Raw genomic sequence first — 19,141 nt, 5'->3', positions numbered from 1 at the left:
TCCTCATAAGCAACGGAAGGCTGGTGGCGGAGACTCGTTAAAGCGTAAAAGGCTGAAGTCTGGCGGTGGAATACATTTTGAAAATCCATGCAATTTCACCAAAGCTCTGAATGATCAAATAAATAATCCGAAGGATAATGTATTTTATAATCTTAAGGATAATGAAAATGGAGATGTGAATATTTTTCTACAAAATTCAATTAATAAAGTAGAGCAGATTTTACTTTGTGAAAGAGAGGAAAAAAGAAGCATTAAGTACTATGTCGCACTTTTAAGCACGTTTTCAAAGACGTAGTTCCTTTAACGAATTTGTATACTGCATTTCATTTTTGAGAATTGATTTTTTTGTTAGTCTATCAGAATCTGAATTCAGGAGAAATCTTGGTGAAGGTTAGGAAAAGATTTTGTCAAGCTTTGAAAGCTTTGAAAGAAAAGGAAGTGGATGGGTACTGAATTCCATAATTTATTTAATTGTTAATGTTGCTAAATTTCAGCCGCTTTCTGCATCTAGTTATATACCCCCACCTCGAGAAATTTCAATTAAGGGAGCTGTTATTAACATTAACAATGACCAAAAGTGCTTTTTATGATCCATTTTAGCAGCAATTTATCCTTTACCTTCACACCTTCACAAAGCTGAACGTATTACACAGTATGAACAGTATATGTAGGAGCTGAAGTTTGATGGACTTGAATTCCCATTGCCTCTGCATCAAATTGAAAAATTTGAAAGAATAAATGGTATATCTGTCAATGTGTTTGGTTTGGAAAAAGAAGTTTTCCCGTTGCATATTACAAAGAAAGTGAACAGAATTCACGTGAACTTTCTGCTTTTGATTGAGGAAGAAAAAGGCATTATTGCTACATAAAAAATGTTCATAGGCTTTTAAGTTTCCTGACAAAGTATAATGGGGTTGCCTTTTATTGTCCCTACTGTTTGCATCGGTTTTCAAAACAAAATATTTTGACATCTCATACACAAAATTGTCAAACTCATGGTTTACAGAAAATCGTTATGCCTTCGGAAGAAGAAAAATGGTTGCAGTTTGAAAATATGAATTTCAAATGAAAGTACGTTTCGTCATATACGCGGATTTTGAATCGTTTTTTATGTAAGTTGACACATGCATAAACAATCCGAACACTTTTCATTCAACAATTATGTCTTATAATATTCCATGGGGTATTGCTATATTGTTACAGGTCCTGATGGAAGAACGTTCAAAAAGCCTGTAGTTTACAGAGGAGATGATGTTGTTGATCACTTCCTTCAAAACATGCTTAAAGAAGAGCAATTAATAAGTGATATTTTAAATAATAAGAGACCAATGGAAATATCTTTCGAAGAGGAAGTTTTTTTTTTTTTTAACAAGCTAAAGTTTGCCACATATATAAAAGTACTTTAGGCAAAGAACGTGTTCGGGATCATGATCACATTACGGGTAAGCATCGCGGAGCAGCGCACAGAAGATGCAATCTGAATTTTAAATTCTCTAAAAAATTCCGGTTGTTTTTCATGGGTTGAAGAACTACAATGGTCATCCAATCATGCAAAGACTTAGTAAAATGAAGCATAAAAAATCAATTGCATCGCACAAAATATGGAGCAGTATGTTACATTTTCGATGGGAAAACTACAATTTTTGGATTCTTTCCACTTTATGCCCACATCATTGGAAAAACTGGCAGGAAATCTTGAAAATGAACAATTTCATATCCTGAAAGATCACATCGAAGACAGTAAGAAAATAAGCCTTTTGTCGCGAAAAGGTGTTTATCCATACAATTACATCGATTGTCATGAAAAATTTGAGGAAGAAAAGCTACCCCACCGTGATGATTTTTTCAACGATTTAACAAATGAAATACTTTCAGAAAGTGATTATGACCACGCTCAAAATGTGTGGTAAACGTTTGATCTTAAAAATTTAGGAAAATATCATGATTTATATATGAAAACAGATGTCTGTATTTCCGAAACTTTCAGAAATCTCTGCTTGAATTACTAGGAGATCGACCCTTGTCATGTCTATACAGCGCCTGGATTAGCTTGGCAAGCTTGCTTAAAAATAACTGAAGTTAAATTAGAACTTTAACTGATCCAGACTGCATTTATTTTTTGAAAACTCTTTGCGTGGTGGTGCAAGTGTTATTGTTAATCGTTTCAGTGAAGCCAATAACAAATATGGGAAAAATTTTATTCTAGAGGATGACAGCAGGTACATAGTATACTTAGACGCTAATAATTTACATGGTTGGGCAATGGGGGGGGGTTTAACCACTTTCAACCTGTGAATTTAGGTGGTTATCTGAAGAGGAAGTAAAATTATTTAAAGTTAATGATATTGAAGATAATAGAAAATATGGCTATCTCTTAGAAGTAGATAGATTTGGGATATCCAAAGCAACTGCTCGAGGTACATAGCGATTATCCTATAGCTCTTGAAAAATTACAAATCAGTCCTGATATACTTTCATCTTATTGCAAAAATATGCTTGAAAGTCGGAATGGATTGTTTCCTGGAAATGTTGTGAAACTTGTTCCTAACTTATATGATAAGAAAATGTATGTACTGCATTCTAAAAATTTAAAACAATACGTTAAGTAGGGAATGGATTTGAAAAAAATTCATTCTATTACTGAATTCAAGCAAGACACATGGATGAAACCGTATAGAAAATTTAATACAGAACAGCGAGAGCTGGCTAAAAATGATTTCGAGTAAGATTTTTTCAAATTAATGAACAATTCTGTGTTTGGGAAGAGAGTAGAAAATTTGAGAAATCGTGTCGATATACGATTGGTAAATAATTAAAAGTACTTGAAAAAACTTGTAGCATCTCCCGCGTTTAAAGGTTTTAGTGATGATTTTGCGGGATTAAATATGAAGAAAACAGCTCTCAAATTAAATCGACCTATATATGTTGGATGTTTCGTACTAGACATTAGTAAAACCTTGAGATACAGTTTTCACTATGATTTCATAAAGATAAAATATGGTAAAAATGCTAAATTACTTTTTACTGACACAGATTCTTTGTGCTATGAAATTAAAACAGATGATGTGTATAAAGACATGGTGAAAAATGAAGATTATTTTGATTTATCTAATTTTCCTAAGACGCATTTCGCATACTCCTCTAAGAATAAAAAAGTATTAGGAAAAAATGAAGGACAAATTCTCAGGTGTTCCTCCCATTGAATTTATAGGATTAAGAGCAAAGATGTATAGCATCATATCTGATAAAGCAGAGAAGAAAACTTCCAAAGGTATATCTAGTTGTATGGTTAAAAATATACTCTCACATGATGATTATAAACATTGTTTGTTTAGTAATCAGCAGTCGAAAGTAACAATGATGAAAATTGCATCAAAGCATCATAAAATTAGTACTATGGAAATGAGAAAAGTCAGCTTAAGTGCATTTGATGATAAAAGATATGTACTCCTAAATGGTTACATTACTAATACATTAGCTCATGGTCATTTCAAAATCAAAGATGAAGAATTAGCGAAGTAAAAAACAAAAATAGCGTTAAATACATTGTGTGGGAGGAGGGATGAAGTGCAACTGCAAGGAACGTCCGGTGTCCTATATTGTCATTGCATTTTCCCTGACATGATATAGTTCGAAACGGGTAAAAACGACCCGCGTTCTAGACATTTTTTTGACCGAGACAGTCTTCCCCAACGCGCCACATAGTAATGATTTATACGTATTTTTTCGGTTATTGGATACCCCTTTTAAATGAAAAAGTGCAACAAAATTTAAGTGCTCATCGCAGCTTGAAATGGTACTGTGTCATCAATGTTTTGATGAGTCCTGATAATGGAGATGGGGAAAAAGAATACGCGAGCCCCTATTTCCGAAGCAAATGTGCCCGCCTGCTCAATACACGTCATGTCAAGCCTCAAGTTGAGGAGGCCTTTGAAAAAATAAAAAATAGTTTTTGAAAAATGGATCAGGGTGGGTGTTCGAAAACATTAACAAATTTGAATTGAATGTCGCTCGTTATGAGGTCTTTCCAGGTAGCAGTTATATCCCTTTACCCAAGAAGCTGGCCGATAAAAAGGCCATCTTAAATATTCAAAATTCTAAGGATGACAAGTGTTTTGTGAGGTACGTGATCGTCCATAAACTGAATATTTCACGAGAATATCATCTAACACCGCCTTTCTCTCTACAAGCCTCACGAATCAAGCATCCAGTTGGGAAACGCTACCTGTCCTGTTCCTCTGCATAACATTGCATATTATAGAAAAGCTAAACAATCTGCGAATTAACATATTCGGCTTTGAAGACTATGAAGTGTTCCCCCTGCATATATCTAAAGACACGAACGAGGAGTGCAGTAATCTGTTGCTGATCAGTGAAGAAGATCGGCAGCATTACTGCCTGATTCGAAACTTGACGCGTCGTCTAGGAGATGTTAATAAACACCGAACTACCCACCATATCTGCTATCGCTGCCTCCAGAAGGAAGCGACGTTGAAGGAACACCTGAAGTATTGCGTCGAGCAATTCTATTCAACATGTAAAAATGCCAGAACAAGGATAAAATATACTTTTCGTCAAGAATATTCAGTTCCAGTATCGCGTGCCCTTTATTGTGTCTGCGGACTTTGAATCCCTAATTGTGCCGATGGACAGTGCGCAACGGTGTGAAAGTTTTTCATTCACCAACAAAATTGCGCTACACCAGCCGCGTGGGTATGCCTATGTACTGATTGAACCTAACAGCACCGTTTTAAAACCATTGAGTGTATGCAGAGGCGAAAATGCCGCGTAACATTTTGTGCTGACGCATGACGCTCCCATAACCTTCACTAAAAAAGACGAGCAAAACTTTCGCTCAGTCACTCAGTGTTCTATTTGCAAAAACGCGTTGGAAAAAGACAGAGATATGGCAGTGCTGGGCAATACCGAGAAGCTCTGCACTCCAACTGCAATTTAAAATATCGTCTGAAAAAGTGCATCCCTGTCATTTTTCATAATTTGAAGGCTTACGATGCCCATCACTCCTTCAAGGACTAAAAAACGTGAAAAATCCCGAAGTGAATGTGATCGCAAAGAGTATGTAAAAATACATATCCTTCTCATTAGTAAATAGGGAGGATAAAGTAAGTCTACAATTTGTAGACAGCTTCCAGTTTTTGAATATATCCTTGGAAAAGCTGGTGAACAACATGAAGGAGGAAATTTTTCAGATTTTAACAAAACATTTTGGAAACGAAGAATGTGAGCTGTTGCGACGTAACGGCGTGTATCCTTATGAGTACATGTCATCCTTCAAAAAATCTGAAGAAACTTGAGTAGTGGGAAACGGACAGTTCAGGGGCAGGAGGCGGTGCGCGGTGCAAATTCAGAGGCGGTGCAAGCGGATGCGCAGCAGATAAGTAGGAATGTTTCGGAATTCTTGATTTAGTGGATAAGATGACGTCACAGAAGGAGGTTGGATATGTGATAAGTTTATATGTGTTAATCTGTGGTTTAATAGGTGTCATATATATTTGAACCGGAGAATCAAAGTATTTGCGTGATTTTGAGGTATATTTTGAGAAAACTATAAATAACACATTGCCCTGATCATGCCGATTCGTATTACTGTGTCGAATAATCGTATTTCCTGCTGCAGTGAAGAAAACGTATCAAGATCCGGAACAAGTAGCAAGTTATGGAGGTTTGAATGCCTTATATCGTGCTGCACAAGGCAAAATATCGAAGAAAACGATAAAGAAGTGGTTGGAAAGTGTAGATGCTTACACACTTCACAAACCCCTTCGCCACAGATTTCCCACGAATCGCGTCATAGTTTATAGTAAAGATAGCCAATGGCAAGCTGACTTAGTGGATGTGTCGCATTTACGTAAGCATAATGATGGTTTCCGATACATTTTAACATGTATAGACATTTTATCAAAATTTGCTTGGGCGATTCCGCTCAAACAGAAGCGAGGAGAACATGTGATAAAGGCTTTTACTGAAATTTTCACGGACCGTAAACCGAAAATGTTGCAAACAGATCAGCGAACAGAATTTAAAAATTTGAGATTTCAAAGATTTTTGAAAGAACATAATGTACGATTTTTCACAACGTTTAATTCTACAAAAGCTTCCGTAGTGGTAAGCGTCATGACGTGATGACCACGCATGCGCAGTTTAGCCGAACGGCCTGCAACGCCTCTCTCTCATGAGACTTACTAGAGAAGAGTAGTTAGTAGGTAGTAGCGAAGTAACGAAGGAAACGTGTTGTATGTCAGCTTAGATGTAAAATACGAAGTTATACTTGTGTGTTAATCGTTTGTACTTATTATTTTTATTTGTGTGTTAATAAAATTTTGTGCCGTTAAAATGGCTCTTTTATGCAACGCACACAATACGATACGTCTACGGTAGGAATTAAATACATATCCAGAATCTACACGCCCAAGAAAAAGAAGGATATGACATTGGTGTGAGAACAGGAGGATATGTCATTCTGCAAAGTTCACGGATAAATGCGTAAGTGAGTCTTCAGAAAGGTAAGAAATTTGTTGAATTTATTTTGTGGTAAAGTGGAATTCAAGGTTACAAAAATGGCTGAAGAGCTAACGAAATCTAAGAAAGAACGGAAAGTTATTCGTTCAGCCATTACTAAAGTAACAAATGCTATTGAATCATTAATTGCAGCCGGTAACCTTGAAGACCTTGAAGAATCACAGGAAATTTTAAAAGTAAAAGCTATTTGTTTGAGAGCGTTAGACGAAAAATTTAAAACTTTGACTGATGTTAATGACATTGAAACCGAAATCGAAAGTGCCTTGGAATACGAAGAAAAAATTGCGAAATGGAGCTTTAGAGGCACAAAATTATTGAAAGAAAAAAGATATAGCAATAATTCGCTAGTTTCTAATGGTTCTTCTAATGATAGTAACAATTTATCTATTTCTGGTGTCGATAAAATTTCTGATTATAATGTTAAATTGCCAAAGATTATGATTGATAAATTTTATGGGAATGCTGAAATGTGGCAGACATTTTTACAATTCTTTTGACACGGCAATAAATCAAAACGAAAAACTATCTAAAGTAGGTAAGTTTAATTACTTGCTTAGCCTGTTAAGCGGTGCAGCTTTAAAAACAATAGAAGGCTTTTCTTTATCTTCAGAAAACTACGACGAAGCTTTTAAAATTCTCAAAGAGAGGTATGGTCGAAAAGATCTTATTAATTCTTACATGCATAAACTTTTAAATTTACGGCCTGTCCGAAGTTCTAATGACATTAATTCTTTGAGGGAATTATATGATACCTGCAACGTACAAGTAAGGTCACTAAATTCGATAGGGGTCAAGACCGAATCGTATGGAAAGTTACTATACCCTTTGTTAATGAAATGCATACCTCAGGATATAACGCTTGATTTTGCTCGTCAAAACGCAGATGAGGAAACTTTTAATGTCGACAACTTCATGAAATTTCTAAAACGGGAAATTGAAAGTCGCGAACGAACTTCATTAAATTTATTTTATTCTAAGAGTCACGCTAATTCTTTTGGAAGGCATTCACAACCAAATGAAAAGCGAAACAACTTCCACACTCGGAATTCATTCAATGCCAACAAATTTGGTGCCAGCTATTCCCCAAATGTAAGCAAAATTGCAGTTGTTCGAACTTTCCCTTGCTTATTTTGCGAAAGCGAAAATCATGCTTCGGAAAAATGCGTTATGTCTCCGGAAGAAAGGAAAAAGAGTTTAAGGGCTTCTAATAGGTGCTTTCTTTGTTTCGAAAGGAATTGTAAAATAAAAAATTGCCCTTCTCAATTAAAATGTTCAAAATGTAATTCTAAGTATCATAATATATTGTTGCATGAAGATAAGGAAAGGGTTGCTAAAGAAGAAACTAAGAATAATTCTAACGCCGTAACTGCAAAGATTTCTTCTAAATATTTTACTGCGAATCAAGAAGTTAAAGAATTAATAGATGACTTGCCAACCGTTAAACTTATATGTGATGGTAAATTAATTAATGCAATAGAAGATACAGGCACGCAATTAACCGTTGTCAAGGCCGACATTGTACCAGAAAAATACCGTACGCCACATGGAAGTGTTATCCTCACGTCAGCTTTCGGGTAAGCTTTAAAAGCTCCTCTCATTAACCTACCTTTAGTAATATATTCTGAAAATGATAAATTTATGTCACCTATTTTTATAACATGTGCAATGGTGGATAAGTTATGTAATGATTTACTCTTGTCGTTAAGTGCTTTTAATGAGTTAAGGGGAGATGATAAAAGAAAGTTTAATTTTGAATGTAGAAATGTAAACATTACTACTGATAGTTTCGGTGAAATGCCTTTTCAGGAAACTGAAAATTTTGACGAAATACTTAACCATGATAGGGAAAACCTAATAAATGAAAAATCTAATGAAACTGTTAAGAAGATAATAGAATGTTGTGCTCTTGTATATGAAGATACAGGTAAGGATGGTTCCAAAGGTAGCACGAGACACGATCAATGTGTTTCGGATTCAGAACTGTTTCGAGTGCAACAAATGAATGACCCATCTTTGAAAACATGCTGGCAAAATGTTAAGAACGGAAGTAATAACTTTATTGTTATTGACAACTTTTTGTATCATAAAGATAAAGTTCTAGGAGAAAGAGTTTACCAGTTAGTCGTTCCTAAAGAAAGAAGAAAACAATTTTGGACTTAGCTCATTCTAGCTTATGGGGAAGTCACCTGTGGACCAAGAAGACAGCCGAACGTTTGAGATATTCGTTCTATTGGCCTGAAATCAAGAAAGATGTAAATGAATACTGCAGTGCTTGTACTTCTTGTCAACTTCAAGCGAAAAAGCGTCCTTTTGATGAAGTTCCGATTACGCCAGTAACACGTCCTAAAGAACCATTCCAGGTAATTAATGTGGATATCCTAGGACCTGTAGAGCCAAGCTGTAGAGGTTACAAATATGTTCTGTGTGCTGTTGATCAATGTACAAGGTGGCCCGAAGCTGTGCCATTGAAGAATTTGAATGCCAAAGCAACATGCGATGCATTGTTGCAAATCTTTTCACGCACAGGAATTCCTCAAATTGTTGCTTCAGATCAAGGAACTAATTTTACTGCTTCGTTGACCCAAGAGTTTTTGAAAAGGATCGGATCGTCTCCAAGGTTCTCGACTCTTTATCATCCAAGTTCAAATGGCCTGGTAGAAAGATTTAATGCTGTTTTAAAGGGAATGATACATCATACCGTTAGAGAACATTCGAAAGATTGGGAGAAACATCTATCGTATTTACTTTGGGCTTACCGAGAAGATCCTAATGCTACGACTGGTGTTAGTCCGTTCCAAATGCTTTATGCAGGACGTCCTAATGGCCCGTTGTCTATTTTGAAAACGTCATGGATTAATGAAACTCCTGTTCCTCATGGACAGTTAAGTTCAGTTACCGATTATCTGAATGATTTGAAGACGAAATTGGAAAAAGCTGCTGAATACGCAGGACTTACAGATGTTGGAAAGCAAAAAGCTTATGCATTCTACCGTAACCGAAAGACTCGAAAGATAAAGAATTCAAGGAAGGTGACAGGGTATAGTTTTAATCCCTGATAGCCAAAACAAAGTTTATGCCAGATGGACGGGACCTGCTACGATCATCAAAAAGCATACTGATTATAGTTACATAGTACAAATGCCTGACAATTCATCGAAGCACGTTCACGCAAACAAAATACGAGAGTTCAATACCGCTGTGAATAATATCGGTGTGATATATGATACAGATATTGATTTCGGCGAAGTTGAAAACGTTCCAAGAATTGTTCCACGGAAAGCAAAAGAACACTATTCTAATGAGGAATGTGGTTTTACGCTCCTTGAACTGCATAAGAAGAAAGAACTTATAGAAATTTTAAAAAGGCATAAGAACCTAAGAACTGGTATTCCGAAAATCGCCAATGGGAGAGAACACAGCATCAAACTGAAACCTGGAAGTATGCCAGGAAAGCAGAAATCGTATCGAATACCTGAAGTTCTAAGAAATGAAGCTGATCGTCAAATAGATAAGCTTTTACAGCTAAAGCTAATCGTTGAATCAGAAAGTGAATATGTGCATCCAGTAGTTTATGTGTCAACAAAATATAACGGTAACATGTGCAGACTAAAAGCCTATGCTGAGTTTATTGATGACGTGACTTAAAATGACATGATTATATTTCCCAGTGAGTGAAGCATAACTGACGTTATGAACTATGAACTATGAACTATGAGACATTTTGACTGTTTAGTTTGATTTTTTTTTTTAGCTAAAATGCTAATTTTTTTTTCTAACGTTAGGTAATGTGTTTAAAGATTTAGCTAGGGTTTGCTAAAGTATTATGTTTAATGTTAATGATTGATTTGTATTGTCTCGTTTATATAACTGCTTATATGATTATGATTATGTGAAGGATTTAAGTTCGAAATTTTAATTGAATGTTACATCTTTTTAAATGAATAGGGTTACTGAATTTATGTTGAAGTAATTTTAATTTAAAATGGTAAGAATTGGTTAATTAAGTTCTAAAATTTCATGAATGTTATTTTATTTTGTTTCAAGAAATGTTTATATATGTGAATTTGACAGGTCATTGAAAGACGCAATCAAATCTTTTCGAGGGGAGGTGTCATGACGTGATGACCACGCATGCGCAGTTTAGCCGAACGGCCTGCAACGCCTCTCTCTCATGAGACTTACTAGAGAAGAGTAGTTAGTAGGTAGTAGCGAAGTAACTAAGGAAACGTGTTGTATGTCAGCTTAGATGCAAAATAAGAAGTTATACTTGTGTGTTAATCGTTTGTAATTATTATTTTTATTTGTGTGTTAATAAAATTTTGTGCCGTTAAAATGGCTCTTTTATGCAACGCACACAATACGATACGTCTACGGTAGGAATTAAATACATATCCAGAATCTACACGCCCAAGAAAAAGAAGTAGGTGACAGTAAGATTTAACGGCACTTTAAAAACTAAAATGTGGAAGTACTTTACAAGTCACAATACTTTCAAATATATGTGTTAGATAAATTAATGAAAAGTTATAATAACACTTATCATTCGAGTATTAAAAGAGCTCTTGCAGAGTTGAATGATGAAAATGTGTCAGAGGTATGGTTTACATTGTACAAAAACTTGGAAGAAGCGAAATCCGCACACTGTGTTTTCAATGTAGTAGATGTTGTTCGCGTCTCGAAACGTAAATTATCATTTGAGAAAGAGTATGAAACTAACTGAACTGAAGAACTGTTTATAGTTACGGAATGTATTAAAAGACGAAATCCATTTGTTTATAAAATTAAAGATTTATTAGGAGAACCGATACAAGGTACGTTTTATGCTCAAGAACTTCAAAAAGTGAAACTGAAAGAGAAATTTCCCGTGGAGAAAATTTTAAAGAAGCGTATGCGGAGAGGTCATGTGGAGTATTTAGTTAAATTTCGCGGCTATCCGTCTAAATTTGATGATTGGCTCTCTGCATCTAACTTATTCCCAATTATAAAAAGCGAAAGCCTGTGTATATACCACTCAGTTTTCGCCATGAGTTTCTACATGACGTTGCCGAGCGATAGCTCTATGAGTTATTTCCCTGAAAACAAAATATCTCATTATATTACTTGCTTGCCTGTACCCATTGAATTGCAGGGAGAGTGGGAAGTTTCTGTAGTTGAATTTCTTTACCCTCACACTTGGTATAATATAAATGCCGGTAATAATTCAATTGGATTTGATTTAAATGACGGTAAAATAATCGGGAGAAGGATACCTCCAGGTTTTTATGACAAAGTAGAAGACATTTTAAAGGCGATTCAAATTCATGAAATGCTGAATAAAATTTCATTTACTTTCAATACTGTAACAAAGTATGTTAGTGTAAGAGTTAAAAATGGAGCTCGCCTACTATTACAGGATGGATTATGTCAAATGCTAGATTTTGAGCCTATGGTCATTTCTTCTACGGAAGCGGATGCTGATGTAACGGTAGTTAGTCCTTACATAGCTGACCCATGTTGTACTTACCGCGTTTTGTTTCTTTATACAGATGTTGTGAAACCACAGATCGTGGGTGATGTTTTAGCCCCTCTCCTTCGAATCGTCAAAGTCACAGGAAATGATGGAGAAGTCGTGTGTGAACCATATGATAGACCTCACTACTTACCTGTCAACCGAAAAATTATAGAGACGATTGAAATTGTTATAAGAACGCACGCAGGCGAATTGGCGCCATTTGAGCGCGGATGTTCATACGTGAAACTTCACTTTCGCCAAAAGTACTTGTCATAATGTATGTACCGTACCAGTGTTGTCAGAAATCTTTTAAGGATTGCTACTTGCAGCAAACGAGAGATGGACTTAATTTTTACCAAGGTGTACCTCACCAGAAGGGACATGGTTTTGGCGGCTTATTTAGATCATTTTTTCGAGCAGCAGTTCCTCTTTTCAAGTCGGGCGCTAAAGCAGTTGGTAAACAAATGCTACAAACAGGACTAAACGTATTAAATGATGTATCTCAGGGAAATAATGTGAAACATTCGGTCAATAAACGTTTCAAAGAAGCGGGGCGCGAACTTACCGACAAAGCCGCTCTAAAAGTAAAGAACATGATTGGTTCTGGAAGAAATAAAAAGAGAAGACTTGCGAGAAAATCAGTCATTTCACGTCGAACAAAGAAGGTGAGAGCATCACCCGATATTTTTTCTTAAGATGACTTCGTTTATTCGTAAAGATTCTCCAGCTTGTGTGAAATCAGAATTGGATTTGTTTCTAATACCTCCTACACAAACGGCTATCGAAAAAGGACAGTATGTTGAATATCACCCTCTCTCGAATATACGTGACGGTGGTCCAGTCGAATTTAACATTTCGGGTACTGGCGATGACTATCTTGACTTAAGTTCATCGTATATTTATGTTAAAGTTAAAATCGTGAAAGCAAATGGATCAGCCTTAACAATCAAGGATTATGTATCCCCTGTGAATTTATTTTTACATGCATTATTCTCACAGGTAGATGTGAGTTTGAACGAAAGAATCATATCGGCTTCTACGAATACATATCCTTACCGTGCTTACATTGAAACATTATTAAAATATGGAGAAGATGCCAAGAAAAGTTTACTCACCTGTGAATGCTTCTACAAAGATACCTGTCTCACCGAAGTGAATCCATTGGCGGATAAACCGAACGAAAGTCTGAAAAAACGATTAGAACTCATCAAAGGCAGTAACATTCTGGATGATTGGTCAACTTCACTGTGATATTTTTCAGCAAAACAGACTTTTACTCAATTTAGTAGATGTCAAGATCATCTTACAACGCAGCAAAGCACCCTTCTGTTTAGTGTCACCCGAAGAAAAAGCAGATTATAATGTTATTCTGGAACATGCTTCCATGTTTATTAGAAAAGTGAAAGTGAGTCCAGGGGTCTCTCTAGGCCATGCGAAAGCACTAGAAAAAAGTACTGCCAAATATCCCATTGATCGAGTCTTATGTAAAACATATTCCGTTTCACAAGGAAGTTGGTCATTTCTTCAAGATAATGTTTTCTTGGGTGTTCTGCAGAAACGTGTGATCATCACCTGTCTCTCCAATGCAGCTATGAACAGACAGTACAAATCCAATCCATTCGTGTTTCATCATTATAAAGTGAATTTTTTATCCGTGTATATCGACGGACACCCTATACCGGGCAAACCACTGGAGCTCGATTTTGATTCGAACAATTACATGAGAGCTTATCATAGTCTGTTTTCAGGATTTAATCGAGACAGAGGGATTTTTTTATCAAGAGATGATTTTTCTGCCGGTCATGCCTTATATGCATTTGATTTGACACCAGACTTGTGCAACGATTCTCATCTGAACCTACAACAACAAGGCAATTTACGAGTAGAATTAAAGTTTTCGAAAGCTCTGACTGAAACTATTTCGGTACTTGCTGAATTCGAAAACGTGATTGAGATAAACAAATCTCGGCACACATTATGTGATTTCACAAATTAAATATGAATACAATTCAACTGCATCGCATCCTGTCCTCGAATATTTTTACGCGAGATGCCTTTTTAGGGGTGTTTCCGAGCGATCACTTACCTCATATTGTGATTGAGAACTATCCATCGTGTTTCATCGCTAATGTGGATTCGACAGAAGAACCTGGAAGTCATCGGTTGGCCTTCTATATTCCATCACCCCTGCAAACGGAGTTTTTCGATTCTTATGGTCACCCTCCCTCAGCATTTTTAGGAGAAATTTCGGATTTCGCCTCGAGATATGCTCAAGTGGACTATAACCCCATACCTTTACAAAGTGACGGAACAGCCGTATGTGGACATTATTGTATCTATTTCCTATATTCCAGATGTCGCGAATATTCGATGAAGAATGTATTACATCATTTTATTCCTAAAAATATATGTAACGATAGAAAAGTTTATGATTTTGTAACCAATCATTTTCGTGTACGCACTCCATTCCTTCAATAAAAATGCATTTAAATGATTAATTATGTGTCTTGTCATCATTTACCATGGAGTTTCCAAAACTGCAGCATCCTTTTACTATGGTCATCGCGGGACCCACAGGTTGTGGGAAAACATTTTTTGTGAGGGATCTGATTAAATATAAGAAGGACGTGTTTTCGATCGTGCCCGATAAAATTGTCTGGTTCTACGGGATCCACCAACCTCTTTACGAAGAAATGGAAGATAATATTGCATTCGTAGAAGGACTACCCAAGAACTTTCGCGAATTTTTCAGGTGTGCATACTTTATTCATATTAGATGACTTGATGCAAGAAGGAACAAAAGATAATCGTTTAACTCAGCTGTTTAGTAGAGGCAGTCATCACTTAAACTTAAGTATTATTTTTATAACACAAAATTTTTTTCATAAAGGTAAAGAAATGCGAGATGTGACTTTTAACTGCACATTATTTAATACTTTGTAAAAATCACAGAGATATGAGTCAGAAATCTCACTTAAGAAAATAACTCTTTCCTAGAAACTTAAAATTTTTTCAAGAAACTTATGAAGATGCAACTAAGAAACCCTATACTTATTTGCTCATTGATTTGCGCGCCGATACACCGGAAGAATTACGTTTGCGCACAAACATTTTACCTCATCAAACGCAATACGTATATCAACCTAAGCATTATTAAACAGAGTTCATTTAAAAAGATGACAGTGACGGAAGAGCATCAAAGACAGCTGAAATTACTTCAAATTTGCCCTAAAAAATTATTGAAAGAAGTCCTGAAACGTGTTCCCTCTTCGTGTATAAAAGCCATATGTGAATGCTGCCTGAATACTTTAAAAGGAAACGTACCTCTTTCAAAGCATCAAAAGAGACATCTTCGGAAGCATAAACAGACCTTAAGAAAATTAGAGTACGAAAAATCTCCTATTCGGGAAAAACGCAAGTGGATTGTACAAAAAGGTGGTTTTCTCAACGTATTCATTCCTGTAACTTTAAGTGCCATTACTGCAATCTTAAATGGAACACGTTAAAAAGTACGTTTTAATACCTGAAGGGTCCGTGACCAAACCTTCCGAAAAACATGCCAATGAATTAGATCGCGAAATGTCACGCATTCTCAACAGTTCCCTAGCAGAAGATGAAAAAGTCAAGTTATATTATGAATTTTTACAAAAGAAATTAAAAATGCAGTATTTTAACCCTCCTTGGATTATCGGGAAAAAGAAATTTGATGAAGGAATGAAAAAAGAAATGCAATCTCCCTCTGAGAAACGTCAAAATAAAAGCTATGAAGATATTGTGATGAATAGTGTTCCTACAAATTTGCGTAAATATGCCAACAATATTCTCGACATTTTCAAGAAATATCCTGAAGTTATCAGATGGAATGAACTGGGCGAAATATTCTACCGAGACGAATTAGTGGAAAATTCTAATATTGTGGACTTGATGGCTATACTTTTAACAAACTCAAAAAAATATCCGAAAGGAAAAGATAAATTTTTAACAGCTATCGAGAATTTAAATATACCATCTCATTATATTAAAAATAAAAATCTGTATGATGTGAAAAATGTAAAAATGGTATCCGAAGATACTTTAACGGATGTTTCTGATGTAAAAGAATGGTTATCTTTGGAATAAACAAATGACTTTAACTTTTGTGTGTCTCATACTTTTCAAACACAACACTCATTCGATTGAATATTTACTATCCTACCACAGTAATGAATGTTTCCTGTTATCTGTTTACTATCCTACCATAGTAATGAATGTTTCCTGTTATCTGTTTACAAGTATGATTTATCTGTTGATTAGGATACTTTTGATAATATATAGTAATCCATAAACTATCATTTCCCTAGTCCCATGTTTACTATTTCCTTATCTGTTTAACTTGAATTCACTCATTTCGATCAGAGGTTAGATTGATGTCACTCGTTAGTATCAAAATCTGATGATTCATGAACAAGGGTTACACGATGGTATTGAAATCAGATGATTAAGGAAATTATGTGACAAATGTTCTAGAATGTTCCAAATGAAATCATTAGCATTTGATTGGTTAGAGCAAAATTACCCATAATTCCTGCGATGTGTACATAAAGTCCAGCATGCTCAGACAATCTCATATTGCATCTTGATTTGGTATTATCTATCAAGTATTCAACATTTAAAGTAAAAAATGGAAAACTTCTATAACGATGTTGCTGCTGACCATGTCATCAGTTTGGTTCCTGAACATGTAAGTTTTAATTTTATTTTGTGAAATATTTTATTTTGTGAAAATTACTTTAGGGTGGATCACCCTTTTAAGACCTTTTATGTGAGGGATTTTTTTTTAATGTAAAATATAAAATTAAATATTACTCATAAAGTTTTTCAGTATTTTGCTGGGAATACTAAATGTTTCATATGAATTACATAGTGAATTTTTAGTATCGGTATATGTTTTGAGCGTTTGAATTTTTAGTGTCGTAGTATGTTTTGAGTGTCTATTAGGAAAGTTTAAACTAAACGTAATTTTAAATGTTTCATACATTTTTGCATTTAAAATGTTTCAGGCATAAATTTGATAATTTTAAAGCTTGAGTGTATATGTGAGGGAAAATTTTTTAAATGTAAAATATAAAATTAAATATTACTCATAAAGTTTTTCAGTATTTTGTTAGACATGTTTTAGGTATGTTTCATATAAAGTCGGTGTTTAACATTTTTTTAGTAAAGTTTGAGTGTTTGAATTTTTAGAATCTGTTAGGAAAGTTTAAACTTATCAGGTTCAATGTTCCGTCTTACGTTCTTCGGGAACATGCAAAGACCTGACTCGGAACAGAGAGCTTACTAAAGCTATGTTCAATAACTGTGGGAAGTAGACAGGATACACAAGAAGAGTATACAAAACCCTTTATTTTTCTCTATTTACAATAACTTCCGTACTTCGGAATACAAAGACCCACTACTTGTGGTCTAAACGTAAAAATATAAAAATAAAACTAAACTCTTAACTTTGAAATAATAAACGTGGAAGATTGGTCTTATATTAACAGGAAGCCGTATGTAGTACAGAGAACTGTGAACACTACAATACGTTTAAAAATTATCAAGAGGATTAAACCTCTGGCCTGGAAGGCAACCAGCAACTGAGTAAAACTTCTAAGGTAAGCGGCCTGCTTCGAATAACTGCTTCCTCTCTCTCGCTTGGCAAAAAGCCACAACTTAAATACTTGGCGTTCGCCAGACAAACTTTGCATAAATACGTTAACGCTTATAATTCTGGCCGGAAGAGGAAAATAAGAAGTGATAGTAAAGATTTAAAATAAAATAAACGTTAGTAAAACTTAAGATCCTTACATACTTCCCGCCAGAGTTAATTAGTTTGAAACTGAGGTCTAAAACGACCTTGTTGAAAACTTTTAGCTCTAGAATCTAACGCGAGGCCAATCTTTTACAAACATCTTTCGCTAGAAACTAGAAATTTAAAAGAAAGAAATTTGTTTTTACAATAGCAGCTCCCAGGACACGCAATTTTTTCATCTGTACTGCATCTAAACAGGAGCTATTATTCAAATCTGGTTCCTTTTAGAGATCTGGAAGGAAAACTAGTTTAATGAAATGTTACACAATGAAATGGCAAGTAACATGTATAATTATATTTCTCTTAACATTCTTATTTCATTCATGACTATTTTAATTATCTCTCCCCGTGCTCTCTGACATGTGTTGTAAAAGAACCCCAAACACGAATGTGTTTATGTCTACGTGTTCAACACTTCCTTCTACAATCAAAGCACTAACGTGTTAAAAATTCAACATACCAAGACCTCGTAACACACCCTAACTTCAACTCTAAACCCTGAGGTACTATTCTGAAAGTGGCTAACTCTGAAGTGTAGCGTCAGAGAGCCTAACTACATTCATTCAACCTTTAACTCATATTCATCATAATTTAGTCTTTTTACAGTCACACGAATTAAAAAAAATTTTTTTTTGACATTACTTTCACTTTTACCATATCACGGTATTTCTTAACATTTAAAATAACAGTTCACATTGTATATAAAAACATATTAACATGCCGTTAATTTTATGCATTTGAAAACATACATTAGTAGTACATTGTTAACTTCTATTCTTTTATAAGTGCCAATTTTTCTACATTGAAATAATACATTTCAAAAAGTCTTTCAGACTAAAACTTCTTTCTTGCCAGAATGTTTTAAATAAAATTTATACAATAACTTTTACAATATTTAAGTATTTACACATTGCTATTATACATCAACTTTAGTTTTACGCGCGAGTAATTGAAAAACATAATACCAAAATCGGTAACAACTCATTTCTCGCCCTTTTGGCGATAAAGGTAGACCTCGCATGAGGTAAAACTTCTTGAAATCTGCCACTTGCAGTAAGAATGAAAGATTAACTTAAGTTTGCAAAGTAACATAAAATTTTACTTATCTTTGTGATATTCGGACATTCTTTTCTGAGCCCAGTCTTGGAAGGTAGCGCAGATTATCGTTTGATTTATCCTCCTTCTTGTGCAGGCTCGCCCTTCAGTGCCTTCCTCTAGAAGCTTTCTTTTTTTTTCAGTTCGGTCACCCTTGAATACCTTCTTTTTCGCCTCTGCCTGTG

The 19,141-nt window shown here is 35.1% G+C and overlaps 1 protein-coding gene across 1 annotated transcript; it reads left to right on the top strand.

Moving 5' to 3' along the window:
• Window positions 1-13,415: 13,415 nt before the first annotated feature.
• LOC118191282 (uncharacterized protein F54H12.2-like) lies at window positions 13,416-14,027 on the top strand. Its single transcript, XM_035362082.2, has one exon. It carries the CDS (start codon window positions 13,416-13,418, stop codon window positions 14,025-14,027), a length of 612 nt encoding a protein of 203 aa, XP_035217973.2.
• The last annotated feature ends 5,114 nt before the right edge of the window (window positions 14,028-19,141 follow it).

Source organism: Stegodyphus dumicola, chromosome 3 (assembly GCF_044657685.1).
Source record: "Stegodyphus dumicola isolate Sdum_Otavi_A_Nest chromosome 3, ASM4465768v1".
Classification (NCBI taxonomy): domain Eukaryota; kingdom Metazoa; phylum Arthropoda; class Arachnida; order Araneae; family Eresidae; genus Stegodyphus; species Stegodyphus dumicola.
Note: the sequence above shows the minus strand (reverse complement) of the source record. Positions and strands in the feature narration are given on the sequence as shown.

Excerpts from the sequence above, each read along its gene's own strand:
- LOC118191282 (XM_035362082.2), top strand. The coding sequence starts at position 13,416 with ATGTTTATTAGAAAAGTGAAAGTGAGTCCAGGGGTCTCTCTAGGCCAT.